At 35.4% G+C, this 18,815-nt stretch overlaps 1 protein-coding gene across 2 annotated transcripts in view; it reads left to right on the top strand.

Annotated features, from left to right (window-relative positions):
* Exoc6b (exocyst complex component 6B) overlaps positions 1 to 18,815 on the top strand; it is a 650,136-nt gene that overhangs the window by 495,883 nt on the left and 135,438 nt on the right. For both annotated transcript variants that reach the window (XM_023718391.1, XM_004634081.3), the window contains one exon: positions 12,067 to 12,140. In XM_023718391.1, the coding sequence (XP_023574159.1) occupies positions 12,067 to 12,140 (74 nt within the window). The remainder of the gene's footprint in view (positions 1 to 12,066; positions 12,141 to 18,815) is intronic.

The raw sequence follows: 18,815 nt of genomic DNA, 5'->3' as shown, positions 1-18,815 counted from the left end.
GACATAGAAATCATTTCTCCTCTTTCTAGATTTATTTCTCTTAAGATGGGTAAATATATGTTGTCATTCACATCAGTCACTGCAAGGACCTGAACCCTCATTTCCTCTCAAGAAACTGTACATGATTCAGCCAAATGGAGATTGATTGGCCTGTTTGCTTAGCAGCATCATGTAAGGCCCTTCATACTTGTGGCTTGTGGCTACTGCTTAGTTTATAGAGGATTACTTCCTTACATAAAAAACTATGTCTATTTATTCTAGTTCTCAGTTGTGTTTCAAAGCAAAAGAAGCTGGGATAATTAAATTTTAGAAACATTTATAAACCCATTGAGAGTACTGGTTTGAAATTTGGTATCGGATTTTATTATTAGCAGTTTAAATTTGACTATTTTCAAAGAAACTCTGAGATTAAATTATAGCTCACCTTCACTGTCCTCTGTTCTTTTATCATCGTTGTCATTAACAGACTTTATTTTTAGAGCAGTTTACATTTACAACAAAGTAGTTTGGCTAATACAGAAAGTTCCTTTATATTCCCTGACCTACCTAAAATGTACACAGCCTCTTCCTCTACTAGCAGTGTGCCTTAAGACTGCTACATTTGTTACAATGAATGAACGTACAATAACACATCCTTACCATTCCAAGTCCATAGTTTATATTAGGGTTGATTCTTGGTGTTGTACATTCTGTGTATTTGACAAAGGAATAATAATATGTATCTACCTTTATAATTTCACAAAGAATAGTTTCACTTTTCTTCCTTAAAACTGTGTTCTACCTGTTTAACCTTCCCTCACTTATACCATCTAGAAATAGTGATCCTTTACTATATCTATAGTTTTTCCTTATACAAAATTTCATATATTTAAATCATACCATATAGCCTTTTCACATGGCTTCTTTCATTTATTAAATGCATTTAAAGTTCCTCTGTGTGTTTTAAAGCATTGGTAGCCCATTTCTTTATATGTAAAATTCTGTTATCTAGATACGATTCCATTTATTCATTCCCCAACTGCAGAACATCTTGTCATTTCCAAACCTTGGCAGTTATGGATAAAGTTTTGGCAGTTCTAAATGTGAACATTGATCCTTGTTTTTTTGTGTGGATGTAAGTTTTCATAACTGAATAACACAATTGCTGAGCCATAAAATTAAGAATGTGTTTAGATGGATAAGGAAACACCAGGAGTCTGTTTCCTCACCTTAAAATACAATTGCACTCTAAGGAGAGTCACATGGAGAGAAAACATTCTCTCAAGCTTTCACAGAGAGCAAACTGGTCTAGCAGTGGCTGTGACTCATCCATATGGCTGACACTGACAAAGGATCTACAAACTGAGGTACAGGGTTTCAGGTTAAATCCTGAGGGGATTTGACTGACCTTATCAGATACAAAAGTTACATTTCTTGTTACATAGGTCTTGATCTGTCTTGGTCTTAACCATCTAGCAGAAAAGTATGAAAATGAAGTATAAAAAGTAAGGCCATATCAATATGATGAGCTGTAAAGTACTCAAGTCAACAACTTCAAACATTGACAGTCATATGGAAAACCCACTACTATTATGGACTTTGGACTATATTGGGATATTTTGCTGAATTCATGCACCGACAGTATTTAGATGACAATGGAATGCCCTTCTCTGACAAAACTAACCAAAAAAGGGGATACAAATGAATGATCATTTTGTATCTGTATACTCAAAATAGTTAGGATAGATATACAGCTCCATTCTCTTAATTCAGTGAATAGAGAGGTTTGTTCTAATAGTGTTTGAGACAGGATATCAGGTCTGCATCTTGTACAATGATTAACCACTAAGGCAACAAAATGCAATGTATTAATTACTGAAAATGTACTAGTAATCAGTTGTGAAACTGTCTCATTGCTATTTGTTTCTCAATAAAAATATTTTAAAAATACAATTACACTGGCAAAATCTGTTTGATATAGCTATTCTTGAACTTTGAAGTCTATTGAGCACTTGCAAATTCCAGGTTAAATCTTAGACCTGAAAATGTGGTGCATTTTGATGTTTTATTTCTTAGTTCCCTAAGATAGGCAGCTATCAGTGTGTTCCTAGAGCAGCTTGCAGTTTGTGAGATCCAAAGTGCGCAGAAAGTTCACGTTCTGTCTTCTGATTACTGCTCTTGTTTCTCATCATAGAGACTCAGCCAAGGGCTGGCAGCCCAGTAGAAGGCCCTTCACTTCCTGGGGGAGTGGTTTCCAAGAGACTTTTTTCTCCTTATAATTATTTTTGTCTTTTTTTCCCCTTTGGGATCCAAACATTATAGAACTATGTATTCACAGTCGTCTTTTAGAATTCTTTTTCTTTCTCTGGTATCATTTATGATGTCTGTCTTTTCATTAATAATTTTATTCACTTGAATACTCACTTCTCTTTTCCCCTTTTTTAGGCTATCCAGGGGTTTGTCTTTATTTAAGTTAAAAAAAAAAAAAAAAGGAAGAAAAAAAGAAAAAAAATTACCCTCAGTTGTATTTATTTTGTTATTTTCTTATTCTGTTTTTATTTCTTTAGTATTTCCTTTTAGCTACTCATTTTAGACTTTATTGTGATTTTCTAGTTTAAGTTCAAAATTAGTTTGTTCATATGAGACTTTGCTTTTTTCTCTGATGTAAATAGCTAGAACGGTTATCATTTGTTTTTAAGTTATCATTTGATTGGCATGTCTTTTTCCAGCCCCTCATTTTCAGTCTGTTCTTAAGACCAAAATGAATCTCTGTAAGCATTATATTGTTGGGTTTTTCTTCTAAATCTATTTGGCCACTTTGTGTCTTTTGGCTAGAGAATTTGGTCTATTTCACTTTAGTGAGGGAAGTCAAGAACAAAAAAGACTTAAGACCTGTTACGTAGGTGTACCAACTACCCATGATGAAGGTAATCATTATGTACTGCAATCATATAGTACTAAAAGTAAAACTTTCAAAATAGTATAATTCTTGATGGGTAAGTATTGACTTCTGCTGTTTTAGGATATACGGACTATACTGTGGCTTATTTGTTTCTTCCAAATTTGCTACTTTCTTTGTGATTTGTTGAATTTTTTTCAGTGGTACATTTAGAAACTTTTATCTTTTGTATTTCTTTTTTCTGTGAAGTTACCAAGGGGCTTACCTAAAATATTTTACAGTTCTTCTAATATTTTGTTTTGGACTGATAGCAATTTAACTTCAATCTCATCTAAATAACTACAGTTTTACTCTTCTCCCAGACATGCCGTTTATGTCATACTTTTCATCTCTTACACATCATGTATCCAATGACAAATTATTGGACCTTTGATTATTTTATCAGCTTTATCTTCAGCTCCTCTGATAGAATGAAAAGTGATTTGTATACCACAATTACAGTATTGGTAAAAGGCGAAAGATTTATACAATTTGAAAAGAAACCAGAGTATACAATTACAGTATTGGAATATTCTGAATTCAACTAAATATTCCCTCTTACCATTGAGCTTTATGCTTTCACATGTTTTAGTGTTGTTTCTTGGTATAATCTTTTCTCAACTTGAAAAATTCCACTTAACATTTCCTCTTAGACAAATTTCCTTCTACCATCATCTGAAATTATGTTTTTCTCCTTTATTGCTCCTTTGCAACTTTACTGATTGTAATACTAATTGGTAGCAAGTGTTCCATATTTTTCTTTGAGCATCTTGAATATATCTTTCTTCTTCAGCCTGGCTTGCAAAGCTGTTACTGAAAAACTCATTGTAATAGAAATGTGCTTCTTTTGATTTCTTTCCTGTTCTACTTTCAAGACTTCTTAGTTTTTATTTTAACTATGTATCATATATTTTCTTTTGGTTAGTCTTGTTTGGGAGTATTTTATGATTTCTGTTTTCCTCCCATGATTTGATAGCATACAGTAATATTTTTAAAAATAATCTTGCCAGGGGCCGGGGAGATGGCTCAGTGGAATAAGCGCTTCCCTGGCAAGAGCAAGGGCCTGAGTTCAATCCCCGGTTCCGCAAAAAAAAAAAAATCTTGCCAGAGAGATAGTTCAGTAAAATAAGCACTAGCCTGGCAAGCACAAGGTCCTGAGTTCAATCCCTGGTTTAAAAAAAAAACCTAAAAATCATGTTTATGACCATTTTTCTCTCTTCTTTTTTAGACCTTTTATAATTTGTATATGCACATGCTTGTTGGTGTCTTACGTATCTTTCTTTTTCATTCTTTTTCCATTTTTATTCCTTCACTTGTTTAATTTCAGATGACCTGCTTGGAGTGTACTAATTCTTTCTGATGTGTGATTGAATCTGCAGTTGAAGCTCTCCACTGAGCTTTTCAATTCTGTCACTGTATGCTTTAACTCATTGATGTCTGCTTGGTTCTTGTTATGGTTTAAATTTCTTTGCTATTCACTCTCTTTATCTTTCTCATTCTATTTATCTGTCAGTATGTATTTTCTTGCATTTTATTGAACTTTTCAAAGGTGGTTATTGTGATTTCCTTTTTTCTTTTCATGCAAGGATTCAAACTCAGAGCCATACGCTTACCAGACAGGTACTGTGCTGCCGAACTGCATCCCTGGCCCCTAAATTCTTTTTCAAGAAATGTGTATATCTTAATTTCTTTGAAGTCTACACTTGAAATGCTATTGAGTTTCTTGAATGGTATCACATTTGGCTCCTTTTTGTTGTTATCGTGTTAGCTTTGCTTTGGTGTTTATACATTTGAAGGAGTAAACATTTCTTCCACTCTGTAAAGACTGACTTAAGTATGTAGAGTTTTCTTTAGGTCTTTGCTTATTTCATTTGTAATGCTGCAATAAGGTAAGTGAGGCTGGATAATTTATAAACAGTAGGTATGTATTTTTTAACTCTGTGAAAATCAAGATACTAGCAGGTTCAGCTGTTTGATAATGGCTACCGTCTGCTTCCACAATGGCATCTTCATGCTGCATTCTCTAGAGTGAAGGAACTGTGTTTAAGCTTTGCAGAAAGCAGAAGCAAAGTATAGAGACTTTCCAGCCTGTGCATAAGGTAACCTAGTCTCATTCATGAGTATACAACTCACATCACTCAGCCACCATTTTTTGGTCATATCTTAGTAACATTTTGTAGTTTATACTTCCTAATACTGTTATATTAGAAATTAAGTTTAAAATGAAATTTTGTGATGACAAAAGCACTTAAATCATAGATTTTTCCCCAGTTCCTAAGATTGCCTGTAGGATAGTGATTGAATGGGATTGGAGCTAGTTATGTGGTTTATACTGGGTTCACAGTGTATTCTACAATTGGAAGGCCTAGATCTCTTTTGATCCCTTTTGCCCTAGGCTGCCCCATGACTCTGAGCTACAGGGTTGCAGTTATAATATGAAGATCTGTTTTAGAGTTTACTGGTGGTATTACTGGTGTTATATCATGAATGACAGCCAGCAATATTGGCCCCTGACTATAACTGAGAACACTGAAACAAAGTCCCTGGACTGCTTTAAGATCCCCAAATATGACCAAGATCTGCTGGCCTATGTTTGGGGACATTACTGGATGTGTCAACTTCCTCTGATTTTCTTTGCAGTCAGGACTGCTCTCAGCCAATAGCCAAAAAGGTCATAGAGTCAACGTCAGGGCTTTTTCTTGATTTGTTGTGATGCTGTTCAGTGAGCAGACCCCTGCTGACAGTAGTATACTGGCATATGTTCCTCTGATTTTCTCTGTAGGCAAGACTGCCATACTTAAGAGATGCTAGAATTGAGTCTCAGGGCAATTTCTAGATCCACAGTGAAGACAAGATCAGCAGTCAAATCACCCAAGTAGCAAGTAGGCATGCCTCTTCTAGATTCATCTGGTGGGTGATTTTGGTAGCTGAGCCCACCAAGGACAAATAGGAGTCTTGCAGAATCCACAGGACATTGGGACCATTTCAGGGTGTGATTTCAGGCACATGGTAGACAAGCCAGCCACTTAAGCCCAGATGAATCCTCTCAAAGAACCCTACCCATTTTTGGGCTATCACAGGATTTCATAACCTCCTCTCTAAATCATGGTACTCCAAGTAAAACACTTTTAGCCATGGATGACTGCAAAATTGTTGTTCTGTGAGAATATGAGTATAGGACAATCTCTTATACCATCTTGCTGACATTTTCATGTGTTGTCTAGTATCTTTGGCTATTTTCAAAGTTTTATTATCATCATTTTTGTAGAGCTTAATGATGCATTGTGTATTATAGATACAAGTTTTTGATTTGTAGAACATTTTCTCTTAAGTCTGTATTGTTGTATTTTTCCATTATTCGTTCTCTTTTACTATGATGAGAACACATGTATGAGCTCTAACCTCTTAAATTTTCAAATGTGTAATGCAGCATTAAGTATAATGTTAAATATAAAAAATTGTTAAATAGTTCCCATTCCTTCCTAAAACATCTAAAGAGTCTAAATCTCCATGGAGTTTGCCCCCTTTACCTTCTCTGTCCTTTTCTATCTCCTTGACATTGTTCTTGATTCATACTTCCTTCTGTTTTGGCAGACCTTTCTCTGACCAGTAAGGCCTGGTAGATTCCCTGTGGAGTCCATCAACTCCTCTCTGTAATTAGCTTAGTGGAGCCACTATGAAGTGATGCAAGAAGGCTTTAACTTCCCCAGAGCCACACTTCCTAGTCTACCACACCTCTTATCTGTTGCTCCAGGGAACCAGACACCAGGAAAACATTATGTTAATACAGCAACAACAGCTCTTATTTTTTCAATTCTGCCAAAAACACATGTGACCTGATGTGATCTTAAGATATAAACAAGCACTGGATGTACTTTAGGTTCTGGGGTGCCAAGCATTCTTGCTTGTCTGGCAGCTAGACCTAGACCAAATTTGTGTTCCACTGAGCAAGAGCTGTCTTGTCCGTTGTCTGAACTGGAAGTGCACTGGAAGTAGTAGTCTATTGATGTTACCTAGGGATAGAATAAATTATGTTACTTGAATAAATTATGTTTTCCTTCCACAGTTTTTATTTCATTTGTTTTCCAGACATTGTACTAATTTTGCTTTTCAAAAATATATTTTGGGGCTAGCCCAATAGCTCAACAGATTAATGTGACTACTTAGGCAGACACAGGGGCTGGAAGTTCAATCCTCAGGCCTGCTGTGCCTGCCCCGCTGCCGGGACACCCTGAGACATGATTGAGACTGGGTGTGGTAGTGCACACCTGTAATCCCTGTACTTGGAAGGCTGTAAACAAGAGGATCACTATGAGTCCAATCTATGCAGTGAGATCCTGTATACCCTTTCATATATATGTGTGTCTATCTATCTATCTATGTCATATATATATATATATATATATATGTATCTCTGTGTATGTATATATATATATATATATATACATGTATATACACATAGATACATATATACATATATATATAGGCCAAGGATATAGCTCAGCAGCAGTATAAGTGCCGGCCTGGCAAACATGAGGTCCTGAGTTCAATCCCTGATACCACCAAAAAAACCAAAACAAAACAAAACAAAACAAAAACCTTTTGATCAGTTCCACATACCCTCTCTAGATACACATGTTACAGACTAATGAAGTCATTTAGACTTCTCAAAGCCATGTCTATTTAATTATACTTTAGTATTATGTGCTTTTTACTGTTTTGATTTCTTCAGTCATATGTACCAGATAAAATTAATTTTTTTCTCTACCCTTAATGTTAATTTCTTAATTTTGTGATCAGCTTACAAGTAATCTTCAGAACATTCATTTTATTATATTGTGAAGATTACTAGAAGTTAATTCTCAGGATATTTTTTAAAATTACTTTTGTTTTTAAGAAAAATTACTATATCTCAAAGATTCGTATGTGTCTGAGAGGTTATTAAATATTTGTTAAGTAAAATAAGCTTGTGATTTCCTTTCTCCTGCTGTATCTTCATTGACTATGCCTTTCTTGTAATTTTGTGTACCTCCATTTTTCTTGTGAAAAGTATTTCATGTTTACAAATTGGAACTTGGAGTCAGGTCGTGATACCAAGTTAGACTGTGAGTCACTATCATGATTGTATATGACAGGATAGAGATGCAGGGGAGAGCCAGATTCCCTGGAAAACAGGCTTATGTTGATCTGTGGCCATCCTAGCTTTAACCTTCCTTCTTAGAGGAAGTCACCTTGCCAGCCTCATCTGAACTTTGCCCATTTCTCAAGTGACAGGGGTTGACCAAAGAAAGGGTTTAGTCTATGTTACATGTTAAACACCTTGATTTGTTTCCTGATGCTGAGGTTACACTGCAAAATCCATGTTTTTTTATGCTGACTTAGGTCACCTACATACTGAAAACCTGGTATCACCCATATATCCATTGGTTCCACTTGTCCACATTTGCATGTATTGACCATTCATGTCATGTCAAAAGAAGGAAAGTTTTCATTGATGACTCTAATGGAGTCTTCTTTGTGTATGTGTACATATAATTAATTTTGACAGTCATCAACACAATTCAGCATGCTGAAAGCCTCTCCCCTAAGCCCCCATGGGTAGTTTTCATCCTCTCGTATCTGGGAATTAGGGTTTGTAGGCTAATCCTAGCTGCATGTAATACCAAATCTTGAACAAATTATATCTCTTGTCACTAAACAAAGTACTAATTTAGTACTGCTACATGATGTGTGTATGTGCATGTGTGCATGTGCACGTGTGCTGTTTCTTTTTCTTGGGTTCTATTTCCACTCCTTGGATATATATTTTAACAACTTATGAAATCTGAAGAATAAAAAACCTTTTTATAACCTTTCTTTCTATAGCAGTCTTGGTTAACATTATGGAGATTGCTTACTGTCACATTTTATGCATATTATATTTTATCTAATTGAAATCAGTTTATGTATAAGTTTTCATTTTAAAAATATACTTTCTTATGGTATTAACCATTTTCATATATTGGAAAAGACTTTACTCTAGCAGGGCAGTCACGTATTTGAGAGTGTATTGAGTCATAAAGTTACAGTTTTATTTTATGCATTTATTGAATTTTTAGACTACAAATGAAAATTACCATGCTGTTGGTAATAGAATAATAATTAGTCATTTGAACTTCCTTTCAATGAAGCAATTAAATATTTGCCTATAAATGCACTTGCAGAGCCAACTCACTAAATCATCACTGAATGGTAGCCAAATTTCTGATATTTTGTCCTAGGTATGGAGCAGTATTTATTAACCTTTTGTGGGCCACCAGCTTTCTGAGAATTCAGTGAAAGCTGTACCCTTCTTTCCAGAGAAATGCATTTTCAGACAAAGAAACTAATTTTAACGATAATCAGTTATGTTATGGTAGGCAGTCTGCCAGTAGCTTTCCATGTATTATTTAATCCTTATCAGCACACTATCAAGAGTGCTCTTTTATTATCCTGAATTTTGCACTGAAGATATTGAAGCACAAGGATGTTAATTTATTTTATGCAAACCTAGAAAACAAGGGTTTAAGTTCTAATTGATGTAACCCCCAAAGCTTATGCCCTTAAAGTCATTGTGCACAGAATTTTAGGGAGCTGATTAATTCTGAAAGCCTGCTTATTGATATTCAGATTAGGAACCCCTTTACTGGTAGAAATTTTCATTAGCAGTGACAAGTATATGCAGTTAATGAATCATGCTATTTATATAACTTATTAAACATAATATTTGTTAATACTGATTGGAATACTTGTAAAGTTTTATTAAATGATCTTTATTCCAAAAAAATTTGAGTGTATGAAAAAGTAAGAATTATATACATGAAGCAGTGAAAAGAGATATAAATATGAAATTGAATATTCAGTAATTAGACATTTTCATAATAAAAGTAATCACTTCTCCTTGTCATACCTGGTGTAATTGTCTTTTTTTTTTTTTTTTTTTTTTTTTTTTTTTTTTTGGTAATCTGATTTATAAAAGGGTAAATCAAAGGCCACTATGTCCTTTGGGAACCTAAAGATTCAGTGTGTCATAAAAATGAGGTCTGTAAAGTAACTCTGAGAACTACACGTGCATCACATCCAGATTCTGAGTGGTTTCATCATCTTTATCTATCAGTTCCAAGAAGAATGCCCAAAAAAGAGATTGAAAAATGTATAGCCAGCTCCGAAGCATTGAAACTGTATAACAGGGTAATTCTATGGAGCTGGATAGAAATGGGACAGCAGAACATCTTCTTAGTCGTTGTGAGTAAGGTTCCTACTCTTCCAGAGGACTGTAAATGCTTCAGTGCTGCAACATAAAATCAAATGATGTAGGATCAATAGGAATAATCTGTCAATCTTAGAATAAACCATCAATTATGGGAAGTGTATTAAGTTGACTGCCTCACAAGGCTGTCAAAAGGAGTAACTGTAGTTATTATCAAAGAACTTTAGTCTTTTAAAACTTAGGCTGCATACAAGATAGAATTAATTTATAAGTGGCATTTGAATTTTCCTTTCAAAGCAAATAGGAACTTTTCTATGACTAGTTATGGTAATAGTTTATCTCTTTTCATTTAGGAATCTTTTTAGTTGAGATGTTTATAATACAGATATTTATATAGAGATGTGTAATACATTTGTGCTATATTTAAATTAGTGTAGTTAATTGCTTTGTAATTTATTTCACATAATATTTTCATAATCTCACAATCTAATTTGGTAGTATTATTTTCAAAAGTGTGGTAAGGCTTTTATGAAAACTGTTATGTCAACAAATTTCCCAGATAAAAAGAATCTTTATATAAAAATTCTACTTGTTATTAACAAACCATCATTTAAATTTATCCAGTAATTGAAATTAATTTTCCAGGCATATGCAAAGATCTTAATAGATTTTTATTTAACTTCAAAAGAGAACTCTGATACCAAGTTTCCTTAAATTTACCACTGGGGGTAAATTATGTGAAAGGAAAATACTTCCTTTTATATTCACATTGAACAGATAGAAGTTGTTATTCAAATAAATTGATATTAAATTCCTTCAGACTTTGGCTTCACAAACAAAGATGAAGACATAGTAACAGTCCAACTTGGGAATTTTGTCTGTATGCATGTATATATATGTACAGGGAACATAAAATCTTTTGATTTCCTAATAAGCAGGGCTTAGGGACAATAAAACCTGACATTCTTAACTGTTATTAGTATTTGTCCCTGTAGCCCTGTGCAGTTATCTTCTTGTTAATGACTTGGAAGCCAAAGCCATAAACTGAGCTTGTACTGAAGGCGCTACTGCAAATTGCAAATAGCATTCCTCTGGTTTCTGACCTAAGGGGAAACCTAGGGTGAAGGGAAAAGAAGAACAAACTGAGAGAAGAATGAAAGTAAAAGTCAAGAATAGAACAAAAAAAAGAATAGCAAGCAGACCAGAAGGACAGCTATGTAAAGATATTCACTTAATTTTATGGTGAAATTCATTCAGATGGGCAGTTTCATATCTGCAAATACTCCTTTGCTCAAAAGCCAAGAACTGGATTGGGGCAGCCTCTACTCTGCTGCTATTGCTGCTGCTGCTGCTGCTGCTGCTGCTGCTGCTGCTGCTGCTGCTGCTGTTGTGTGTGTGTTGGCACTTGTGAGATAATACAAATAATCAGTAAGGAATAATTAATGATGTGGCAGGGAATATTTTTTGATAAATGCTTGGGGAATGAGGTGACAGGCGTGAAATTAGAAAATTCCTTCAGCGATCTAAAATATAAATAGCTTTCGGAACTGAAAAGAGTTTCACAGCTGAAGATTTTATTGTGTTGAGAGGAAAAACTTTTTTCTCTCCCCCACTCCCTCCTCTTTTGCAAGTTGTTTGTCCATTCACAAAACAAATACTCTGAAGCCCAGCGCAGCTCATGGGAATAAATTTCAGGTCGAATTAGTACAGTTTCCTTGCTGTCAGGATGCTGGAATTAATGGTGTTTTGATGACACGAATTTTGAAGGGCAAACAAAGAAGCTGAAGGGAGAGAGACATGACTCCTTAGAAGCTTGGTCCTCCTCTCCCCCAGCCTCTCTTGTCTTCCCTGTCATCCGTCTGCCAATCTCCCTGTCCATGGTTAGTTAAAGGCGCTTTTTATCCTCTTTTCTTTCCCACAGAGTTTGCCAGATCCGGCCCGGTGCCTGGGTTCCAGGAGGACACGCTGCAGTTGGCCTTCATCGACTTGAGACAAGTAAGTCTTTGTGTTTTTGTTTTTTGTTTTTCTTTTAAGATGTGTGACTGAAGACCATCAGGTCTTAAGGAAAAGGGGAGGGGAGGGGGATTGACGTTGGCGATTCACACTGGAGACCTAAGGGTTTTTCCCTGTATTTGAGGCCACCTCTTTTATTTAGCTATCTGGGATCCTTAGCTATGGTGGAGTTAAGGGTTTTGTGGGCAGAAGAGAAGGCAGGGGGTGGGAGGAGTATCCAGGGAGTAGAGGGACTCAAGTGACCCTCAAGTGATGTGACCCATTGTGTTATAGTTGGCTTCTGCAGACACAGCAAAAAGATAACTCATCAAGCCAATACTAAGCAGGTGCACTGATGCAGAGATTGCCTGCTTGGAGAACTTTTGTTTGCAGATAATGTGGCCAGAAGCACTGAAGAAAAATGAAATATTTTAGTTTCTGGGTTGTTGGTTTGGTTCATTGACTTTTTTTCTGTTGCCTTGAGTCTTCCCATTACTTCCTTTGTAGAATATGGTCAGCCATGAATGACTAAATGATCATTTTGAAGATGATTAGCAAAGACCGTAACCAATCATGCTAACCTGAAAGGCAACGCTATTGAAGTAATACGATGAAAACTGGTCCTTAGTCACACCTGAGCTGGGCAAGCCCAGTATATAGAGTCATTCTGTAGCGCTGCTTCTTATAGATTGAAAAGGGTGGGTTGGTAGGCCTTGATTTGGGTATAGTGGAGCAGAAAGGGTGGGGGTCCAAAGAAGGGAGAGAGTTAACTGGGCTCTGTCATCTCTTCACTCTGAAGATGGATGGGGTTGGATAGAAAGTGTGAATGAAGTAAGAATCAATGACCAATGCTTCTCTCCTATTAAACAATCTTTTTTTGTCTATTTTAAAAGGGGGGGCTGGCTTTGTTTCTCCTGCCATAATGATGCAGTACCTCTTGTTTTCAGAGCTGACATAGTTTGCATTCTGAAAACTTGTAGATGCCCCGGGTATTTCTTAAAGCTGTAGGACCCCTTGTATTGGTAGTCTCCTTACCACTGTGACTTGATTCACGCCGGATAGCTTTTAACCCATAATGGATGGCCTGAGCTACCTCTGAATCCTGTGGATGGCTGGTGTAATCTGTCATCTGATGACAATTCTGGAAAACCCTGTGAAGCAGAAAACAAAATTGTGTCTATAGTCCCACCAAATTTGAGGATTCAGGACGCGTCCCAGAAACGTGTGTCAACTTAATATTTGGGGGCCAGAGTGGGAGTTCTCTTACACAAAAACGATTTCCCAGAGTGACCATAAATGGAGCTATCTCTTCCCATACTTAAGACCTGTAGATTGTACAACTCAACTCAGGTTTTAACCCTTTGACTAATGTAAGATTGAAAGATCGAGATTTTGATTTAGGGTTTTGTGGAGTGGTATCGCCTGTATTCTGCCATGCCTCCCCTAGTTTCTTCTTAGAAACTTCCCGGCCAGTTGACTTCTTGGAAAGCAGAATTTGAATTTCAGTGAAGACACATTCCCAAGAAGCAAGTTTTCCCATTCTTACTATTCATGAAAAGGAAGAACTGTGGTTATTCTCTGTAGTTTGTGGTTTGGCTCCCTAGGAAAATGTTAACTAAGTGAGTAAGTTAGAAAGTACAGTCCAAATGAGGTGAATCTGAGCTGGAGATGAATGTTCCAGTATGTGTGAGCTTTTGGTGAACAGCAGTGTCATTTATACCTAAGTTCCTGTTTTTCTATTAACATTTCTAACTCCAGGGTTTTATTTGTGATGTTTTAGCAATAGAAACAAACAGTCCAAATTTTTACTGACTGTGAAAGACTGTGCCTCCTCCCATTGAATCTATCCTCTAACATCTACTTAGGTCTCTTGTTATTAAAATAGTTTGAAAGGAAAACTTTCCAGTGTAGGAGATTTGAAAACTTCCTTAGCTTTTGTGCTGTATTAGCAGGCCTCAGGTAGGTTGAATCGCTGTGAGAAAAATGATCCTTTTGCTTCATATCTTTTTGCAATTAATCTTAGTCGTCCTCACAAGCTATTTAAAATTGGCGTTCTTGTAAAGGAGGCTTCTAAACTATAGAGATGTTGAACCTACAAATAGCATAAAAATGTGTTTCTAGGAATGATAGCTTGATGTCACATGTGCCATGATTACCCTTTGGCATGTATTCTTCAAAATTCTAAAATAGAATTTTTGAATTTTGAGGTGGAGGCTAATCTTAAAAATTATGAAGTATGATCTTTAGCTTTATGGATAAATCTCTGCACAGTACCAGGACTGTGTATGCGTCAGTATCATACTTGAGAAAGACTTACTGCCCCAAACAATTTCCTCTTAGGGCAGTATGAGTATTAGAAATATATTTCTTAAAACTCTGTCTCATTTAACAGTCTCTTTGAGTTTGTATTTTTATTATTATATCGCTAGTTTGAGGGGATGCTAGACTTTCTACTCCTGATATATAACACTTCTTACTTGCGAGTAATTGATTCCTTTTTAATATGTAACTTTCTTACCCATTCCTCATCTAATCCTTTGGACCATTTATATACTATGTCTTTGGTTGATGTTTTTCTTTCAGACCTAGTGTTTCATCATTCTGTAATGGCCTGCCGAACTCTTAATAGGTTCTTATTTCATTATTCAGCCTATCGTAACTGATTTAATCATTATGGCTTTTATAAGTCATTGATAATTATATGTGATAGGAAGCAAAAACATGAAGGAAGAAGTGAAGTGAAGATATAAGATATGTACCCATGCAGGAAGGGGCTTTGCCCCAGTGCAGTGCGGCAAGGATATGCTTTCCTTGTCATTGGGTTTATTTTTCTCACTGGTTTATGGGTCTAATCATTCTAGTCATGCTTTCATATTATCTTGCGTTAGAGTTTCAGGCATTATCAATTCAATGATAATTTTCAAAATAGTCAAAACATGGAGTATTTGATGAAAGCATCTCTGCATAGACTATAATAGCAGAGTGGCATTTTAAAAAAATCTAGAAAATTTCATTAGGAAGCAAATTAGGTGTGGGTAACAGAGCTATTCTTTTTTTTCCACCTGTTCTATTTTCTGCTTTTATATACTTAAGGAAAAAAGTGAAATGACATTTTGAATATACAAGCTTTCATGACATTTTACATTTGTATAGCACTTCAGAGTTAGAACATATTAATATACACATCTCATTTGTCAGGTTTCTAGATTTAGAAAACCTGTTGTTAACAGTAATGTGGTTAGATGGTAGAAATCAAAAGTTCCTTTAACATTTTATACATTTTATACATGTTCATAAAAGTAGGATTTCAGTAGAGTTTTACATATATAGATATCAAATATGTGAATTTTTTATCAAAATTCAAGTTTGAGTAAATTATAATTTTAGAAAAGAACAAATTGTGGCCTCCCTTAATCAAACACCTTGAAGTGGTATGCATACATCTATATTCTATGGATATATATACAAAATAATATAGTATGGGGTATGGTATGGTATGCTATGGTATGGTATGATATGGTATAGTTGCTGCCCTCCAAGAATAACTGGTGAAAAAGAAAATACTAATCATTGCTGGCCTTTAATGGTTCATAGTTGGGAATTATACGAGTCAAACAAGAGTTTCTGAGTTTTTGATTGTTTAACATTACTTTATTTAAACATTATGTACACATGCTAATGCATGTCAGTATTTGATTTTCATTTCAGTTTATTTCACCAAATTTTGAGTCCCAGGGCTGGGGAGATAGCCTGGTGGTCTAAGCGCCTACCTTGGAAGAACAAGGACTGAGGTTTGATGCCTGGTACCACATGTCATGCTGGCCTGGAACCCCGGATGTGCTGTGTTGAACACCAAAACCGAGGGTGGTCGCACATGCCTGTAATCCCAGTCCTGGGGAGACCAAGACAGGAGGATCACTATGAGCATGAACTGCATAGCAAGAACCTTTACCAAATAAATAAATGGTTTTTTAAAAAAATTTGAAGCCCTACTATGTACAAAGTACATTCAAAGTTCTATGGATATATATATATATATATATATATATATATATATATATATTATAGTATGAGGTATAGTGTAGTGTAGTGTACTTGTTGCCCTCCAAGAGTAATTGGTTAAAAAGAAAATACTTGCTTCTTATAAAAAGCACACTGTGGTAAATATTACATCAAAAGATAAAGTCATTGTGTATATTTCAGTGGCTTTCTGCATTATAAAGTCATCTTATGACATCCTGCTTTAAAATTAGAACCATTTATTAACTTAAATTTCTATAAAATACCAATTTTGAATAATTTCAGCTAGGTTCACTGACCATTTAAGGTCTGCTACCAGGTTGATAAAGAAATGGCCGGCATAGTATGTCTTAGCTGGGCCAACTCTTCTTTGCACCATGTGGTGGTTCATATACCAGCAGCCTAACCCAGGCTTATTCAGTGGTATCTAGGCAGTGTTCTAAGAGAACAGAGGATGTGTACAAAGTCCTTGAGGCCTGTAGTTGAAACAAGGAAACCATTACTTCTGTTACATCCTATAGCCAAAGCTAGTGACAAGGTCAGCCCAAACTCAAAACCTGGAGCAATAAATTCCCACTTCTATGCTAGCTTGTTCATAAGATTCATATATAAACAATGCAAACAAGGTGTAAGGTTTTATCTGTAAGTGCAAAAAGAAGCCATGAAGTGAAGAAACCTTGGTGTGCACAAATAGTTATAAAATATTTAAAATGCTCTCAGTTGAGCTGGAAGTTAGACATTAATGAATAAATTATTTCAAGTATATAAAATAGCAGATTTAATTTTTTAAGTATGTATGGGAAGGTAGCATTCACAAGATCTCGACTGTCTTTCCTCCTTGAAGCTGCCATTTTTTAATTTCTATTATTTATTTCATATTTACTGCTGTTTTGTTTACTCATACCTCTTTGTTTTAAGTGACTTGTTTATTCTTCTCTTCATCAAATTCTGCTTATTGTGAGTTACTTGAAACATATCAGAAATATTTCACATTTTTACTATTTACATTCACTGTGGAAACATCTTAACTTATCCAAATAAGTAGTTGCATTATTTACTTAATTTATGGAAGTTCACTATACATGTTTGACAACCAGAAAAAAGTTTGCAAGTATTATTTTCCTTAGTAATACTAGATTATCTTCCTCTCCATTTACCCTAACAGGAACTTATTCCTGCTATACATAAGTTTTTATAAAGCTGAATGAATTAGGTTGTGGCATTGCATCAGATCACCTGAATGGAGCTTGTTGGCAGCGACTCATACAGTAAGCCATCCCAAGATATCTAGGGCTTTTTATAGATTGAGCTGTTGATATTCCCTCTAGGCCAGTTAGTCCCCAATTTCTAACTTACGGTCTAAAGTAAACACAGTTCATTTCCATTGGAGATGCTTAACCTACTTTAAAAACAACTGTAAGGCCTAAGAGAAATAAATGTATATTTCTTATTGGCTAGTGAACAAATTCTGATGTTTTTCCTATCAGAGGTAGAAGTAGTAACCTCAGTCATTTAAAATCAGTTAGGGAAAATTGAGAACCCATGTCAAAAACAACCCATGGGGGCCGGGGAGATGGTTCAGTGGAATAAGGGCTTCCCTGGCAACTGCAAGGGCCTGAGTTCAATCCCTGGTTCCGCAAAAAAAAAAAAAAAAAACAAAAAAAACAAAAAAAAAACATGTCTAACTTCCCCTCCTATTTCATCTTGATTCTATTAAATAAAATTTTGTTTTCCAAATCAACTTGCTTATTTATTATACGAACATTATGTTGTTTCTTAGAGGAGCATCTCCCTTTAACTGGCTCCTATACTCCTATGACTTACCTAGAAAGATCTTAACTTTACTTAATCCTTTTTATGTAATCCGTAGTAGAAAACTCATTTATACCAAAAGCTGGTTTTGTCGGTTACAGCACATATCAAAGTGTTAGTCTATTGGATTTCTTTTAAATATTTCACCTCACCATTCTAAACTACCAACTTCACAAGAGGCAGGGCTATGAGTAGAACGGGCCTACATCTCAAAAGACCTGAGGTAGTGGTCTTTATTTTTCATCACAGTCATTAAATTAACCAGAAACCATCTCCCATATGTATACTTCTTAATGTTGGTCTTGAAACTACTGGAAGACAACTTTGGTTTTCAAAGGACAGTCTCTAGTCTTCTCAAGTATATACTGTTGTCCATGTACCAGGAAGTTTGATGTTGGAAGAGAAAGTGGGGGGGTATATAGCAAGGGAAAGTTTTTATGAAAGAGGTATTGTAGAAGAAAATGAAGAGAGCTGTTTGACACCCCTCTACCTATAAAGTATATAGATTCATAATATTATCAATATAAATACTGTCCAAATGCTCAGTTGAAATATTCTGTTGACCTTCAGATTGTGTATAACTTTGAATAATGGACTGCTAAGCTGGATATAAACTTGCACATAGTCAGAAACCATGTAGCTTAACTGATGGAATTAAGTGATGTTATTACAATGACTGATGTGGTTGGTGGGACTGGAAGGAATAGTATAAACCATAATGCCCATTATCTTGGTAAAGATAACTGTATCACTGATTTAATAACAGTGTATGTATGAAAATAGGCCAAAAGTGAATCCATGTTCAGTATGTATCCAAAACGTGTGATGATTAGATGACCACCTCCA

Source organism: Octodon degus, unplaced genomic scaffold, assembly GCF_000260255.1.
Source record: "Octodon degus isolate 3935 unplaced genomic scaffold, OctDeg1.0 scaffold00058, whole genome shotgun sequence".
NCBI lineage: Eukaryota > Metazoa > Chordata > Mammalia > Rodentia > Octodontidae > Octodon > Octodon degus.
The sequence above is the reverse complement of the archived record's forward strand: the minus strand, read 5'-3'. Positions and strand labels throughout refer to the sequence as shown.